This window comes from Zeugodacus cucurbitae, chromosome 3 (genome assembly GCF_028554725.1).
Source record: "Zeugodacus cucurbitae isolate PBARC_wt_2022May chromosome 3, idZeuCucr1.2, whole genome shotgun sequence".
Lineage (NCBI taxonomy): Eukaryota > Metazoa > Arthropoda > Insecta > Diptera > Tephritidae > Zeugodacus > Zeugodacus cucurbitae.
Window position 1 is genome coordinate 49,246,364 of NC_071668.1, and position 17,525 is coordinate 49,263,888.

Here is a 17,525-nt window from a genome sequence, read left to right on the forward strand (position 1 = left end):
GTATATTATTAAAATCACACATTTTCCGTTTAATCGGACTAATGTGAAATGACGCGTGGGCAAGCGTTTGGTCCACTTTGGTACTTTTTGGCTTAATTTTGTAATTATTTATTAATACATACATATGTATATGTATGTATGTATATGAAGATCAAAAGATATATGTATGTATACATTGACATATTTACAAAAAATAAACTATGTATATAAACTATCCATAAAAAGGGAGACCCCACAATCTGCGCCAACTATCGTGGGATAAGCCTCCTTAACATCGCTTATAAGGTTCTATCGAGCGTACTGTGTGAAACACTAAATCCCACCGTCATTGAACTGATTGGACCTTATCAATGTGGCTTTAGACCTGGAAAATCCACCATGGACCAGATATTCACCATGCGCCATATCTTGGAAAAGACCCGAGAGCGAAGAATCGATACTCACCTCCTTTTCATCGATTTTAAAGCTGCCTTCGATAGCACGAAGAGGAGCTGCCTATATGCCGCAATATCTGAATTTGGTATCCCTGCAAAACTAATACGGCTATGTAAACTGAAGTTGAGCAACACCAAAAGCTCCGTCAGGATCGGGAAGGACCTCACCGAGCCGTTCAAGGTTTAATACAGGATGACTCACTATCGTGAGACTTCTTCAATTTATTGCTGGAAAAAATAATACGATCTGCAGAGCTAAATAGAGAAAGTACAATCTTCTATAAGAGTTACTGGCGTTCTATAAGAGTTACCGGCGTACGCCGATGATATTGATATCATCGGAAGCAACAACCGCGCCGGACCACCCTCTGCCTTTTCCAGGCTGGATAAGGAAGCAAAGCGTATGGGTCTGGTGGTGAATGAGGACAAGACGAAATATCTCCTGTCATCAAACAAACTGTCAGCCTCGAAATCCAACGCAGAATCACTCTTTCCAACAGGTGCTACTTTGGACTTAGTAGGCAATTGAAAAGTAAAGCCCTCTCTTGACGAACCAAAATCAAACCCTACAATTCGTTCATTATTCCCGTCCTGATGTATGGCGCAGAAGCGTGGACGATGACAACATCCGATGAGACGACTCTTGGGGTTTTCGAGAGAAAGATTTTGCGGAAGATTTATGGTCCTCTGAACATTGGCAACGGCGAATACTGCAGACGATGGAATGATGAGCTGTACGATTTATACGACGACATTGACATAGTTCAGCGAATAAAAAGGCAGCGCCTTCGTTGGTTAGAACATTTTATTCGAATGCATGAAAACACTCCAGCTCTGAAAGTGTTCGATGCAGTACCCGCAGGAGGAAGCCGTGGAAGAGGACGACCTCCACTCGGTTGGAGAGACCAAGTGGGAACTGGCTTGGCGCCAGAAAGCAACAAGAAGAAAAGAATGGCGCGGTCTGGTGGATTCGGCTATAATCGCGTAAGCGGTTCCTAGACCAAATATATACATTAATTATAATATATATATATATAACATTAATATTAATATATATATATAATTATTATATACTTATGAGAGTGTTTATGTTTTTTTGCTAAGATTTTTAACGCAAACGTTCTCGTGAGCTGCTGCATATACAATTTTCCACTGATGCAGTTAAATTCCTCACACTTCGACCGATAAGAAGCTGTTTCCGTTTTATTTGTACGAGTAGTTGGGTTTTTCTGATAAGACTCGCTTGCATCTAACGCTGATTAAGCGCTACAAGTTACATTCATAGAGTCAAGCAAACATACTTCTGTAGCTATGTATGTATATCTAGAAATATACAAAAAAATATATTGTAAGTGTGTGTATGTATGTATACTAATGTGAACGAGCATTCAACCAACCACTTGTTGTTACAATGTATTATATGACTGTGTATATGTATGTATGTATATTTAGAAGGCACCTGCGCATTTTCATTGCTCCGCTTTTGCTGAACCGGTCCTGCGGGGCTTTTTGCTTTAAATTTCGCTTCAATCACTGAAGTCTTTTCAGTTAATAAACGCTCGTGCTTTAGTTAACTCGAAGAGTAGTCAACAGCATTGCCGCGAGCTCACTCGTTTTGTTCTGTATAAATATATTAGTATACAAGTATTATAGTGCTAATAGGTTTGATTGTATTTTATTGGAAGTGCGACAGTTTAATTGAATTCGTTGCTCATAAAAATTACCAAGAATTACAAAGTGTAAAGAAGTGCATAAATACATACATATACACAGAGCTAAATTGTGGTGAGTGTGCTGAGGATAAATTTAATAAACATACAAACCACTATAAAGGATGCGTTGAATAATGCAGAGCGATTGTTTTTTTTTATTATAATTTATTAAATTTAATAAATGACTCAAAATTATAAATATAAAATTCTAGTATAGTGACTTTGTCAATAGTCGTGCGTTATTAATCCGTATACATACAAATTTATAAGTGCATATACTAATTTAGATATCTAAGTATATTTGAAGTGGCTAATAAGTGCATTAACAGAATTTCTTATGCTTTACTATAGGTATAATGCTTCGCTAACTAAATTGCTGTTACAAAAGTCTGTGTATTTTAAAGCTTAAATATATATGTATAAACACATGCTTAAGCACTCACATAAATTATATACCTGCACAAATTTACTTTATTAATTCATATTCTTTTAATTATCTTTCGATTCGATACACAAATAACAAGGCTAACCATATTACGAATAAGCTTTTAAGCAAAGTACATTTGCATAAATCGCATAAAGTGTACATAAGCACATAGATAAATGTATGTATGTCTCAAATATTTACATTGAATCTTTGCCAATGGTTTTCGGTGCGCATAAGTCTGGGGCGTAACACGAAAAGAAAACATAACATACATAATAAATTTACAGATATGTATTCATATTACTATATACCTTTAGGTATTTTTTAATGGAAACTAAAAAGGGTTAATTATTAAAATAAAAAATATATTTTTTTTTATAAAAATATAATTAATTTACTTACTTTTAAATCAAAAATATCATCAATGCAATTATGTTAAAAGTCTTAGCAATGTGTTTCTACTAACTTTTTTTTTAATTCATGTGTTCTTAATTTGTGATTGATAGTTTGAGATTTTTTAAACAAAAATATAAAAACAATATAAAAATACTTAAAAAAATTACCGTACTTCGTATAATAATAGAGTTTTGGATAAAGTGAAGTTTAAAAGTAATATGTTAGCACTTATGTAAATATTTTTTTCCATTTCAAAATTGTTTAAATAACGATTACTAGGTTAATTCGCGTTATTTCGCCAATGCTAATCATCAATAATTATTTTAATCACAATTTTGTTTTATTCTATAACTCGAACTCTTGAATAGGCAATAGAAGTGAAATTACATAAAAGTTTCCTTCCATAAATTGATATTTTAAATTGTCACGTGATGCTCTAAATAGCATTTTCGGGGAAATCCCACTTCGTAAACAGTTATTCAACCGCTATGCAAAAATGATGTAATGCATTCCTTTGCAATTTTAAATTCCTATTTAAATACGAATATTTATACAACTGACGATCTCAACAAAGCACTAAACAGATTAGAATCTATTTTCATAAACAAGCAAAAAAAATACATTCAACCAAAAATTACAGAACACAAAAAAAACGAAGTAAATAAATAAATCTGTGTAAAAATTTCTATTTTAAAGATTTTTTGAAAATTTTATGTTTTTTGAAAACTTCAATAACTCGAAGTATTTTTTGTGGATTATGGTGATTTGAATTAGGAAAGTTCAATAGCACCTTTAAATCTCAAAATTACATCGGTTGATACAATTCAGTGATAAACTATTTACTTATGATCTCACAATATACAATACTTAATTATAAACACGTTTAAGAATCGAACAAATGATAACAAATATTTTTGGAATTACTTGCGATTGATAAACCTTTTGAAGTGTTTTTCTCATATTTCTATTGCACTGCAAATCTTTAAAAGCTAGACCAACTAAAAATTTACTTGTAAATGTACATATGTATGAATGATTGTTATGTTTATGAGAGAAAATTAAACACATTTTTAGTTTCAGGACTTCCCATTATCGTATAATGAATTAAGAACATTCGAAATTTCATTTAAAAAAAATTTTTGATTGTTAGTTTATTATTCTACAACATTGCCATATGTACATAAATATTTCAGTGAAGGCTATAAAACTGGCTAAGTGGTACTCTCATGTTAAATGAAAAGATAAACAATTATAAATAAGTTATTTAGGTAGTAGTAACTACATACGTACGAAAATAAATTAATGAAACTAGCACTATTTATACATATGCATATATTGAACACCTGCCTTATTAACAAACATATTAATGATCACTAACTTGCTTTGTAGCTGCTTTTAATTAATTTATTTCTTCCTCTGTTATCTCTCTATAAAGAAGAAAATAACACTCAACATTTATTAAGCACTCATTCTTCAATAAAATGAATAACAATTTGGAAAATTTGGTGAAGGGTGTTTCTGATATTAATATGGATAAGCTTGATCCGAACGTGTCGGTAAGTTGGAAACTAATATTTTTTAAATGGTATATTATTAGAAAACTATTTTTAACTGTAATTGAAAATTTGAGTTTACAATAATAAATATATTTTATTCCTTTAACCCTTAGATCGACATGGAAGCACCAGAGTTCAAAGATTTTGCTAAATCTATGGTTGACTATATCGCCGATTATTTGGAGAATATACGCGATAGGTAAGTAGTAGATTATATAATTTACTACATTTAGGGAAAATTATCACATTTCATTGATCCCAAATATACTGATTGAGTTATCCGATAGATATTTATATTAAAATCGGATTTCTTGGTGTAGATTGGTTCTGTTTCATACATTTTTCGAGACTTTAATTAGGGAGACTCATTTCTGGTTCAGAACCGATGAACTCCAGCACGTTAATATTTCCCAATAAACAATAATTAAGAGTGAGCGTGTTAATCACTCAGTGAAATGTACTATTTCAATTGTGATAGTAAAAATTGTGTGTCTCTCAAATGAAATTATTAATAAACATATTTCGACAAAAGTATTGTATCAAAATTGTTGAAAGACCAACTTGGTAATGCTTAGAAGTTCGCACTATCTCCATACAGACTATCTCCATGTAGACCTTGGTTTGATCAGAGCTCTCTAGCCTAGTGCTGAATTTTCGGTAGAAAATGATAAACGTCTAATTGTATTTCGAATCACATCTATCATTCTAAATCACCTCTTAAAATCCATTAGAACTTGCGGTTCCCTCCTTAAGAGAAATTTGTCAAGTAACTAACAGAGATGTAAACATTAAAATTTATACTCATGATGATTGAAATCATATAACGAGACAAGCCACTTATAATTTAAAGTATAATACATACTCATGTATTATCAATACAAATTTACTTACGTATGGCATATTGTGATTAATTTGAAAAATTAAGAACGGGAAAGGCATAAACTGTGTTTAGTCTAAAAACAAAATATAATCGAAATAAATAGCATCGATTTGTAGTAAACCCAAATACTAGTATTTGTTTCATATGCACTCGATATTTCAATAAATTGTAAACAATAAATATTTACATACATATGTATATGGAATGATAATAGTAAGATTTAATATTGCGAAATAAGACAAAATACATATATGTATATTTTCAACACAAAAAAGTAGCTAAAGTATATCTTAATCTGAAAAATTTCTTAAGGGTTTTTGTAAAACCTGACTCCCCAAAACCCTTAACATGAAAATTCTCTTCCAAAGCATATAAATTACAAAAACCATTGAGACCGAAAACAATCAGCTGATTTTGTTTAGAAATTCGCTTTTCAAGTTTAAAAAGATACATACAATAAGCAAGAAATAAATGATATTGGCCGAAAAGTGATGTTTTCGTGATGCATAATTTTGAGTGATCAAAACCGTCACAAGGAAATGTGATTTTATACTTCAGTTTATGTATTTGTACTGTGCTTTGTACACTGAATTTGAAAATAATGATATTTTTTGCGTTATCAAATGCTAACTCGGCAAAATTAAAAATATTTATTCTAAATATTTACTTTGTCGTCTTATTTAATCTTATAATGATAATGTATGAATTTTAAATTAGTTTATTTAGTCTCAGAAATAATTTATCTCAATATATATGTATAGGATCCCTTATTTGAAATATTTGATTATAGGGAAATAGATATTATAGGAAATAATAACTGGTTGCTTATTTCCGATGTGACAGTAAAGACTGTAATCAGCTTGTGTAAGAATATTCCCATTATCTTTAAAATGATACACCTGATAACTTTGTTGCTAAAATTTAAATTTTAAATTGTACGGAGTTTGTGTATTGCTTATACAATTTTAACTCAAGTGGGTTTTTACATTAAAAAACCAGTTGAGGATTAGTTACAATTGTGTACATTTATCCGAAGTATATACACATTTGCATTTTAATTTAGTTACGCTCCATTCCATCAATAATTCTCACTTTCAAATACTGACATTGAAATACAAAAAATTATATAAGCAAAAGTACAAAACAATCGGTACATTTTCTTAGTCACGCCTTAAGGTCAAACCAAACGACAGGTTCCGCACTTTCATTTCTTACTACAATTCATAATTAGCATTTAAACCTTCAGTTACAAAACTGTAAAAAAATCAGCCAGCTGAATGAGCAAAAACGTTGCACGTGTGTTTATTCTTCAATGGAACTCTGTGATTTCGTACCTACATATGTATGTATGAGCATGTAGATTTTTATGTGAGCTGTGTTAATCTTAGCTACAAGTAATTAGCTAACCTTGTAATTCAACAGCTAATTAAATGTGAAATAAATGTGTGATAATGCGAACGACATTAGGCTGCATTTATGGCGTTAATTTCATTGAATTTAAGCAACATTAGACACTTTACAAGTACAAGTTATTGCTTTATTGGTGAACAATACTATTTCAATATTAGTTGTAAACAAAAATTGTGTTGATTTTAAAAAAGACCTGTTATTGGTAAATTTTCTTTGGAGTAGAAGTGATGTCACGCTAAACTGAAAGGTATCCCGATATAACTTTGGCTAAAGGCATACATTCATACATATATCCCACTAGCTTAAATTTTATACAAAACTAATCTCTTTGGCTAGCACCGGCTGCTCTTTATAACCTTCTCCTTACCTAGTCTGTTTATATAGTTATTAATAACATTAAATATTTTTCAACAATTCCAGACGTGTCCTTTCCGATGTAAAACCCGGTTATTTGCGTCCACTTATTCCCGATGCCGCACCAGAGACACCAGAAAGCTGGGAGGATGTTATGAAGGACATCGAACGTGTAATAATGCCTGGCGTCACACACTGGCATAGTCCCAAATTCCATGCATATTTCCCAACAGCCAACTCATACCCAGCCATAGTCGCTGATATGCTAAGTGGTGCTATTGCATGCATTGGATTCTCTTGGGTAGGTTGAATGCGAATATGTTCCATTATACAAATCAATAAACATTTTTTTATTTTAAAAGATTGCTAGTCCCGCATGTACCGAATTGGAAGTGGTCATGTTGGATTGGTTGGGCAAAATGATTGGTTTGCCGAAGGAATTCCTCGCCTGTTCTGGTGGAAAAGGCGGCGGCGTCATACAAGGTACAGCCAGTGAAGCAACACTGGTGGCACTTTTGGGTGCTAAAGCTAAGAAAATCGAAGAGATTAAGAAACTACATCCAGATTGGAGTGAGAGCACAATCATTTCAAAATTGGTGGGCTACAGCTCTTCACAGGCACATTCTTCGGTTGAGCGTGCTGGTCTACTTGGTGGTGTTAAATTGCGTGGCGTTCCAGCAGATAAGGATAACCGGCTTCGTGGTGAGGCATTAGAAGCGGCAATTAAAAAGGATTTGGAAGATGGACTTATACCATTCTATGTACGTATAAGTAAAATACATTCGTTGCTTGAGTTCAAAAATAGATTTGCTATATTCTTCTATCAGTGAATTTGTTACATTTTATAATTTTACGGCTAACAAAGCCACTATCCAGCTTTTGAGTATACATAGTGTTCTTTGAGAACCATTTGTCAAATGTGTTATAACTCTTTTTTACTGTTACATTACATAATGCAAAAAATACTATACAAATAGAATATTAATATTGCTAAAGATTTTTTAACTACAAAATGTTAAATTTAGATGCTTAAAACTAACATGTTAGAGTTTACAGAGATTTTCTTGGTACAACGCCTGATAGAGATATACTTTTCTTCAGATATAGAGATATTTGTTCTTTCTTATACTTAACATAACTGCATAACTGAAGTAAATTCATATATAGTATATTTCTAATTTACATTTGTATTTGCATTTGCAGGCCGTTGTCACGTTGGGCACAACAAATACCTGTGCCTTCGATTATTTGGACGAATGTGGTCCTGTTGGCAACAAGTATGGCGTATGGATACATGTGGATGCTGCATATGCCGGCGCCGCTTTTATTTGTCCCGAATATCGTCACCTGATGAAAGGCATCGAGACAGCAGACTCTTTCAATTTCAATCCACATAAATGGATGCTGGTGAATTTCGATTGCAGCGCTATGTGGCTGAAAGATCCCAGTTGGGTAGTGAATGCTTTCAATGTGGATCCATTGTATTTGAAGCATGATATGCAGGGTTCAGTACCCGATTACCGACACTGGCAAATTCCATTAGGTCGTCGTTTCCGTGCTTTGAAATTGTGGTTTGTACTACGTTTGTATGGCGTGCAAAATCTACAAGCACACATAAGACGTCACTGTGGTTACGCTACACATTTTGCCGATCTCTGCAGAGCCGATGATCGTTTTGAAATTGTTGGCGATGTCAATATGGGTTTGGTTTGTTTCCGTTTAAAGGGTCCTAATGAACAGAGTGAGAAGCTATTGAAACATATCAATGGACGTGGTAACATACATATGGTGCCAAGTAAAATCAATGATGTGTACTTTTTGCGTATGGCGGTTTGTTCCAGATTTACCAAGTCAGAGGATATGGATTATTCTTGGAATGAAATTAGTGAAGCTGCTAATGACATCTGCAAGGAATAAAGAGATCAAACGATTTGTATTAAAAATGAAGACTAAAAAAATAAATTAAAATAAATGACTCATTTAGGGAACGAACCTGAAGTTGTACTTCAATTGGTTCGATGACAACGAATGCCTGATAATATTCTCTACTATATTCCATTAGTACATAAATGCTTAATTAATTATTGTTGTTGATATTATAGCCAAATACTATTTACTTAATGCTTTTAACAGTTTTGCATTGTTGTTGTGTGTTATATGCTAATAAGTAAGTTATTTATAAACTTTAAAGTGAAGTTCATGTTATTAAAGCGTAATTAAAAAATATCACATTTGTATTCATTCCTTTGGTTTATGACTTAAACAGCCGTTTGTTTGTTGTAGTGGTCTATTATGCGTTGTGCTTCTCTAATGCCACTCTTGTGCGCACCATCTATAGTACCAAATCCTTCTACTATGGTTGCATCACCAGCAAAGAGAAGACTTGACATGGGTCCCAGCGGTTCGGCTAATGTTAACACATCATTTATTGTGCTACCAGTGGAGAAGTAAGGACGACCACCTAGATAGCATGCTAGTGAACTCCAATTAGAGCGCAACACCGAAGTGGGATACGGTATATTTTGATTTTTCAATAATGTACGTAGTAGATTTGTTATTTCGGTTAGCACTTCTAGATCTGGTAATTTTTCAATTTTGTCGTAAAATTCACCACCAATAACTATTTCAACTACTCTATTGCTTTTGGGCAATTTCGATATTTCAACCACTTGTTTAGTCCATGCCATATCTGCGTTGGCACCATCTGCACTCCATAATGGTCGCAAACTACTCTTCAACCAGCTGTCTATATTACACTCGTATTCGAAATAAATTTTCACTGGTGTGCCAAAACCAAGCTTTTTTATAGAATTTATTTTGTTGGTTGGTAATGATGGTCTGAACATATTTTCCGAAAATATTTTAAGTACACCCAATGGCACCGTGCAAATTATATGATCGGCACGATATACATCACCATCCAAGCAAGCCACACGTTTTCCTCCAATTTCTGGTGGTATATACCAATTGATTTCACCAACTGGCTTTCCAACCTTCAACTGAGTATTGCACAGATTTTTTGTTAAAACACTTAATATATTATCTAAGCCAGTAGGTATGTAAATGTAGTTGCCATGATTAACACCATTTTTCAATTTTGTTATATGTTCAATATTAACATATTCAAGAGAGCATCCTAATAGGCTGCCAAACTCTTTGATGAGTGAATTGAATATTTCATTTGCAGTTTTTCGGTCTTCTCCATTAAAAACCGAAGTTAACAGCCTTGATTTTTCAGCTTGAAAGTATGTGTGTAAATTATTTAGGTCTTCCATAGCGCCAGCTTTGTATTTTTCATCGAACTGTATATGCGAACAAAGCCTCTTGTAAAGTCTGCCTATTAATTCGGGTAGTTTCTTATCCACTTTTTCTCCATACGCATTCACATACATTTTATCTTTGTTTGGTATTACTTTTTTCGGCAGTCCTCGCATGCTTTGCAGTATGTTGTAGACCGTATCATTTTTTACATTTATGGGCACAAATTTTGCTCCTAATTCGCAATATGCATCACCAAATTGTTTGGAAATTATACGTCCACCATAACGATCTGTAGCCTCTAGTACAATTGTTTGCTTGAAACCATTTTGAATTAAGTGATTGGCAGCCGATAGACCAGCAAGTCCAGCACCAATAACGATAATGGCGACCTCATTCCTGGGTTTATGGAAACTATCTGTTGGATAAATTGTTTTAAAAGTATTGCCAATCAGGCTTGTACCATGAAGTTTACGCCCAACACATCGAATGCTGAAAATTTGTGTTCAATAAATATTAGAAAAAATACACACTGGGTTCTTGAAACTATATTCTTACTATCTCATTGCAATTTATTAGTTTGTTATAAGTTAATTTATGCACTTTTATTAAATAAAAATATATTTTTATAATTTTTAACGGAAATTTATTTTAACTAAAATATTTGATTGAAGGTTCTGCCCGAAATGTTTTGTTAAATTTTGTTATTATTTGTTATCATTGCCATATGTTTATTTTTATAGTGTTTTGGTGTATTTGGCAAATATAGCAGCTGGCATCAAGGTGCTGCCACCTTTGTTTGTGAATTTAAAAACAGTCGCGTCTAAAACTAAATGACAAATAGCCTATCTTGAAAAAGTACGCATTATTCCAAATAATGGGAAATGAACAAATAAGATTTTTAAACTAAAATATTAATTATTCTTTTATATGAGTCAATCGCCAAGTATTGTAAAATTAAAAGGTCACAACTTAAAAATATAACTTTCTTCGTAAGTTTCAACTTTTATTTCATCCTCTCATACGTATGAAATAAATTCATATGACTTAAATTTAAAGACTTCCGTTTCGTTACAGTTTCTAAAGAAATTTCATTTATAGCATTTTCACATTTGGCAATGATATCCGGCATTTCACTCAGTTCATTTTGAAATGCGGTCCAAGCAAAATGCACATCTTCATCCTTAGTATCCATCCCACAAATAAAAAAAAGGTAAGAAAATCTTACCAGCATGCATCGATTGAACCATATAGATTTTTTTCTTGTCCAAAATCCGTTGCAACAAACGTTTTGTCAATTCATTTGCACCTCTAATTCGGAAACAAACAATGCCAAGTGTGACTTTAGCTACCAATTCAAAGCGATTATTAGCTAAAACAAATTTTTCGAAACGCTCTGAAAGCTTTAGATTTTAGATGCTGATGATTTCTCCGTAATCCTTCAGCACCCACTGTGCGGAAAGTGATCCAGATTTTAAGTGCCCGGAAACGTTTGCCCAGCGAGATTTACCAATTGCGGAAGTCAGGCAGTTGGATTTTGTTATTGTTTTGGATGTTTTGCAAGTATATGCGGTTCACCTGAAGAGTTTCCACGACTTTTCTAGCATCTTTTAGCCACATAACTGCACAATCATAATTGACCATTAGTAATTTGTGCAGATTTATATTCAGGGAATCAATATACTGCAATCCGTCATGCAAATGTGCATATTCATCTAATGCTAAAGCGGCACCTGCATATGCTGCATCCACATGCAACCAAATTGGATTACGCTGACAGATCTGTGCTAGTTCTCTGATGTCATCGTAAGCGCAAGTGCCAGTTGTACCGAGTGTAGCTATGCACATAGTAGGTATTAACTCTCGCCATAAATCCTCTTTGATCGCTGCTTCCAACTGTTTGGCGCGCAGCAAAAAATCATCTTCAGTTGTTAGCAATTTGATGGGCAAACAGGCCATTCTGCCTACCTTTTGTATGCAACTATTACTCTGGTCACTTGAATATGCAATCAATTCGCCTCTAATGCTACTTTCGCTCATTTGGGTTTGTTTTATGACCATTTATAATTATAAAAAGACAAAGACATAAGAAGAAAGAACTAGGCTCCACCTACCGTATTTGATAAATTTTGCACAGGTGTCTTATCCTCTTTTTCAGATTCAAAAAGTGTTTTTATGGAAACAGAATCATACTAAAGATAAGAGGAAAATGGACAAAATAAAAAAAAACGTAATTTGGAGGTACCGAAACTTCGATCTATCATGCGGAAACGAAAATGTTAGAGCACCGTTGCAATAAATACATTACTATAGATGGAGATTTTGTCGAAGAAAAATACATATTATTTTAAGGAATATATTCTATTATATAATAGTTTTGGTTTTTTCATACCATGTTGAATGTATTCAAATAAATTGATAACAAATATTTTGGGTATTTCAAACTATATAATATATGTATGTGGCGTATTAATTATATCCAGAAAATAATTAACTGATTACATAGCACAACTATTTTCACACATCAACCCCATATTATTTTGCACATTTTTACCGTTCTCGAATATCTCGTAAATAGCGTATCAATAGTTGTATAGCGCCAATTCCAATTGTTCTTCAGGCGGGTAATTGCTATTCGAATTTCATCATGGACAGGTAATGGAACATCTATTCCATCGTCATCGATTGGGAAATCGGGTTCGCCAACTCCTGGTGTTGTACTTTCACTGCCATTCAGCAGGTCGGAGAAGTGTTCCCTCCATAATCCCAGTATGCCCTGGACACCGGTTACGAGATTACCACCTTGGTCTCTACATGAGGATGCTCCAGTCTTGAAACCTGCGTTAAGTCGCTTCATTTTTTCATAAAATTTTCGAGCATTCCATCTGCGTGTTACGCGTGTTTCGATCAGGAGACAGTCAAGTAGCTTGATGTATTTTCTTATGCTGGAATCTGGTACTACAGACGACAATATTTCGGGCCCCAGCGAAGTCGATCAGCCTCTGGCCGTTTGGCGATGTGTCATCATGGAGGCTGAATTTTCCGACAGTTGTGCCAAAGTCACCTTCTTTACCCACCCTGGCGTTAAAATCGCCAAGCACGATTTTGACATCGTGACGGGGGCAGCGCTCATAGGTGCGTTCTAGGCGCTCATAGAAAACATCTTTGGTCACATCGTCCTTCTCTTCCGTTGGGGCGTGGGCGCAAATAAGCGATATGTTGAAGAACCTCGCTTTGATGCGGATTGCTAGATGTTCATCCACCGGTGTGAATGCCAGGACTCGGCGACGGAGTCTCTCTCCCACCACAAATCCAACACCAAATTTGCGCTCCTTTATATGGCCGCTGTAGTAGATGTCACAAGGACCCACCTTCTTCCGTCCTTGTCCCGTCCATAACACTTCTTGGATGGCGGTGATGTCAGCCTTTAGTCGTATGAGGACATCAACCAGCTGGGCAGAGGCACCTTCCCAATTAAGGGTCCGGACATTCCAGGTACATGCCCTTAAATCATTATCCTTAAAACGTTTGCAGGGGTCGTCATCAAAAGGGGGGTGTCTCATCCGAGGCTTTCTTTTTCGATTTTTCATTGGTACTTCGTTTTTGTGTGGTGGGTCCCAAGCCCTACGAATAACCGCAGAAGCGGGTTCGCCTTCTCAGTTTAGCTCGCCTTCAAACGGATGTTTGTTAACTACCCAGAGGATACTTGGTCTAAAACCGTAAGTCGTGAGCTGCTTGAATCATGTGGAGAAGAATCGTTTCTGGCCACTTCCAAGTGAATGACAATCAAAAACTTTCCTCACTTACGTGAACTTCTACACATATCTCATCCTCGATTTATTTAGCACTGCTGCACAGTGGGCCAGAAGGTAGGCAAAAGCGGCCAAAACTAAAAAATTTATCAAATTCGTTCGAAAATCCTTACTCGGGGGTTTTCGGGGTCGCTGATTACGAATCTGAAGTAAGTTTTTAAAAATTCAAAATGGCGGATCCAATATGGCGGACGAAAAATTAAAAATTCATTGGATTCGCTCGAAAATCGTTAGTCGGGGGTTTTTGGGGTCGCTGAACACGAACTGAACTGAACTGAACTGTATTAAATTGGAAGATAATTTGCTTTTTTCCTACATGATTTTTTTATATGATATTATTCTTTCAGGTTGAATGTGGGGGTTGGATGTTAAACTATAACGACAAATCATGTTCAGCTTGTTTATCGCTTTCTTAAATGTTATTACAAAGCCTTACTGAAAGTTTTGACGCTCCGACCATGACCATGAGAAGTATTTTTGCGCATCATTGCCATATAATGGCAATTACTGTACTATGTGCTAATTTTTTTACTATATACTTAAAACTTTTTCTAGATTTTTGGTGAAAATTTCATAGCGATATCTCAACGGGAAGTATTTATGACCGCGCCTTCATACAAGCCGAACCACTGTGCAATAGTTTTGTTCACATAACGGTTGTTTGTAACACCTAAAACTAAAAGAGTTAGATATAGTGTCATATATGTATACCAAAGTGATCAGGGTGACAAGTAGATTTGAAATCAGGATGTCTGTCCGTCCGTCCGTCTGTCAGTCTGTACAAGCTTTAAGTTGAGTAAAAATTGAGATATCTTGATGAAAAATGGGCAAAATCGGATCATTGCCACGCCCACAAAATGGCGAAAACCGAAAACATATAAAGAGCTATAACTAAATTAAGCTATAGAAGTATAATTTTGGTATGAAGAAACGCACAATGAATGGCCATATGTGGATGTAATTTTTTTGGGGAAGTGGTCGTGGTCCCGCCCCCTACTAAGTTTTTTGTACATATCTCTTAAATTGTTAAAGCTAAATCATGGAAACTTTCTAGAGTCGTTTCTTTTAGGTACTACCTTATAAAGTCCGAAAATGGAAATCGTATTATAACCACGCCCACCTCCTATACAAAGGCTATGTTGAAAACTACTAAAAATGCTTAAATTCAGTAAGGAAAACCAGTAGAAACCTTAAATTGCATTATAAAGATGGTACAGAAGAGCTTCACTCAAAATGGTATACAAAATTTTAAATGGGCATGGTTTCGCCCACTTATGGTTCAAAAACCATATCTCCGAAACTACTCGGTTTATAATGTCTTCCTATCTTCCCAATGATATGTTGTGAAAACAGTGCAAATCGGATGACAATCACGCCTACTTCCCATATAACAGAGCTTTGAAGTCGATCTGAATCGTATACTTTACACTATATAAAGTAAGCACTAGTGAAGGTATCGGAACAGATCTTTGCAAACATACTGCATTTAAAGAGTGGCATCGCGCTTCTAAAAATCTTCGAAATCGGTCCATAAGTCTTCAAGACGCTATATATCGTATATGAGGAACTCGATGCTTCTAACAAATTTTTTACCGAAAATATAGATAAGTCTCTCAGATATTCTGAAGAAATTCAGAGGTAATATTTTTCTTCTAATAATATGTCTCCGTGCCAAAAATGAGTGAAATCGGGTCATAACTTCCCCTATCTCCCATATACTTAATAATACGGTTTTCAAACTTTCAATGGACTTGGTAAAATTGTTTGTTATATTAATAAAATTAAATAAATAAATTGCGAGAGTATAAAATGTTCGGTGACACCCGAACTTAGCCCTTCCTTACTTGTTTATGTATTATTTTATTACTTTTTGGAGAAATGCCAGAATATCCAAACGTGAGTACTCAAATATACTGGCATGAAATCAACCTTAAAATCAACCTTTAAAAAGTTAGCGACAGGTTCATTAATTAGTTTCGACAAATCTAAAGAAAGTAACTAAGAACCTACCAAGTTTTTGAAGTGCTATGATGGTAAGCAGGCTGGACAGAAATATGCGCACCATATTAGCGCGCTAATGTTGAACAAAAAGGTACTGAGCGGATCATTAAGTTAGGTATAAAGTCCACTAGAAAAAAAGAAAATCATTATTGTATCAACCGATTTTGTAACTTATTGCACATTCATCAAAGTATTAAGATTCGATATAATATACATATGTATATGATAGGGGAGAAGTGGAAATAACAACATTTGGAAAATAGTGTAATACAATTATTCATCTAACTATATATGGAGGATGGAGTCATATGTAGAAGTTCACGTAAGTGAGGAAAGTTTCTGACTGTCATTCACTTGGGAGTGGCCAGGAACGATTCTTTTGCATGTGGCTCAAGCAGCTCACGACTTCCGGTCTTAGACCAAGTATCCTCTGGGTAGCCAACAGACATCCGTTTGGAGGCGAGCTAAAGTGAGAAGGCGAAACCCGCCTATGCGGTTGTGCGTAGGGTTTGGGACCCACCACATAAAAACACCTCCAATGAAAAAGAAAAAACAGCCTCGGATGAGAGACCCCAATTTTGATGACGACCACTGCAAACGTTTAAAGGACTACGAAATAAGGGCATGCACCTGGAATGTCCGGACCCTTAATTGGGAAGGTGCCTCTGCCCAGCTGGTTGATGTCCTCGAAAGAGTAAAGGCTGACATCACCGCAATCCAAGAAATGCGATGGACGGGACAAGGACGGAAGAAGGTGGGTCCTTGTGACATCTACTACAGCGGCCATATAAGGAGCGCAAATTCGGTGTGGGATTCGTGGTGGGAGAGAGACTCCGTCGTCAAGTCCTGGCATTCACTCCGGTGGATGAACGTCTAGCCACAATTCGCATCAAAGCGAGGTTCTTCAACATATCGCTGATTTGCGCAGACGCCCCGATGGAAGAGAAGGACGAAGTGATCAAAGATACCTTCTATGAGCGCCTAGAACGTACCTATGAGCGCTGCCCCCGCCACGATGTCAAAATCGTGCTTGGCGATTTCAACGCTAGGGTGGGTAAAGAAGGTGTCTTTGGCACAACAGTCGGAAAATTCAGCCTTCCTGACGAAACATCACCAAACGGTCTGAGGCTGATCGACTTCGCCGGGCCCGAAATATGGTCGTCTGTAGTACTAGATTCCAGCATAAGAAAATCCATCAAGCTACTTGGCTGTCCCCGGATCGAATCACTCTCAACCAGATCGATCATGTTGTGATAGATGGACGACATGTCTCCAGTGTTTTTGA

At 35.2% G+C, this 17,525-nt stretch overlaps 2 protein-coding genes across 5 annotated transcripts; one reads left to right on the top strand and one right to left on the bottom strand.

Moving 5' to 3' along the window:
- The first annotated feature begins 1,993 nt into the window (after positions 1-1,993).
- Positions 1,994-9,395, top strand: LOC105217429 (aromatic-L-amino-acid decarboxylase). Of its 3 annotated transcripts, none has more exons than XM_011192420.3 (6): positions 1,994-2,219; positions 4,408-4,525; positions 4,639-4,724; positions 7,236-7,470; positions 7,532-7,930; positions 8,373-9,395. In XM_011192420.3, exons 2-6 carry the CDS (start codon positions 4,451-4,453, stop codon positions 9,084-9,086), a joined length of 1,509 nt encoding a protein of 502 aa, XP_011190722.1. In that variant the 5' UTR covers positions 1,994-2,219; positions 4,408-4,450; the 3' UTR covers positions 9,087-9,395. The 3 variants fall into 3 exon arrangements, with proteins under 3 accessions (XP_011190722.1, XP_011190723.1, XP_011190721.1); XM_011192419.3 differs by having other exon boundaries at positions 1,996-2,219; positions 4,405-4,525; XM_011192421.3 differs by lacking the exon at positions 4,408-4,525.
- On the bottom strand, positions 8,668-11,146 carry LOC105217428 (protein anon-37Cs). 2 transcript variants are annotated; one of them, XM_029043554.2, is made up of 4 exons: positions 10,986-11,146; positions 9,163-10,919; positions 8,953-9,073; positions 8,668-8,898 (listed from the first exon to the last, which is right to left on the bottom strand). In XM_029043554.2, exons 1-2 carry the CDS (start codon positions 10,991-10,993, stop codon positions 9,428-9,430), a joined length of 1,500 nt encoding a protein of 499 aa, XP_028899387.2. In that variant the 5' UTR covers positions 10,994-11,146; the 3' UTR covers positions 8,668-8,898; positions 8,953-9,073; positions 9,163-9,427. The 2 variants fall into 2 exon arrangements, with proteins under 2 accessions (XP_028899387.2, XP_011190720.2); XM_011192418.3 differs by having other exon boundaries at positions 8,668-9,073.
- Between the last annotated feature and the right edge of the window lie 6,379 nt (positions 11,147-17,525).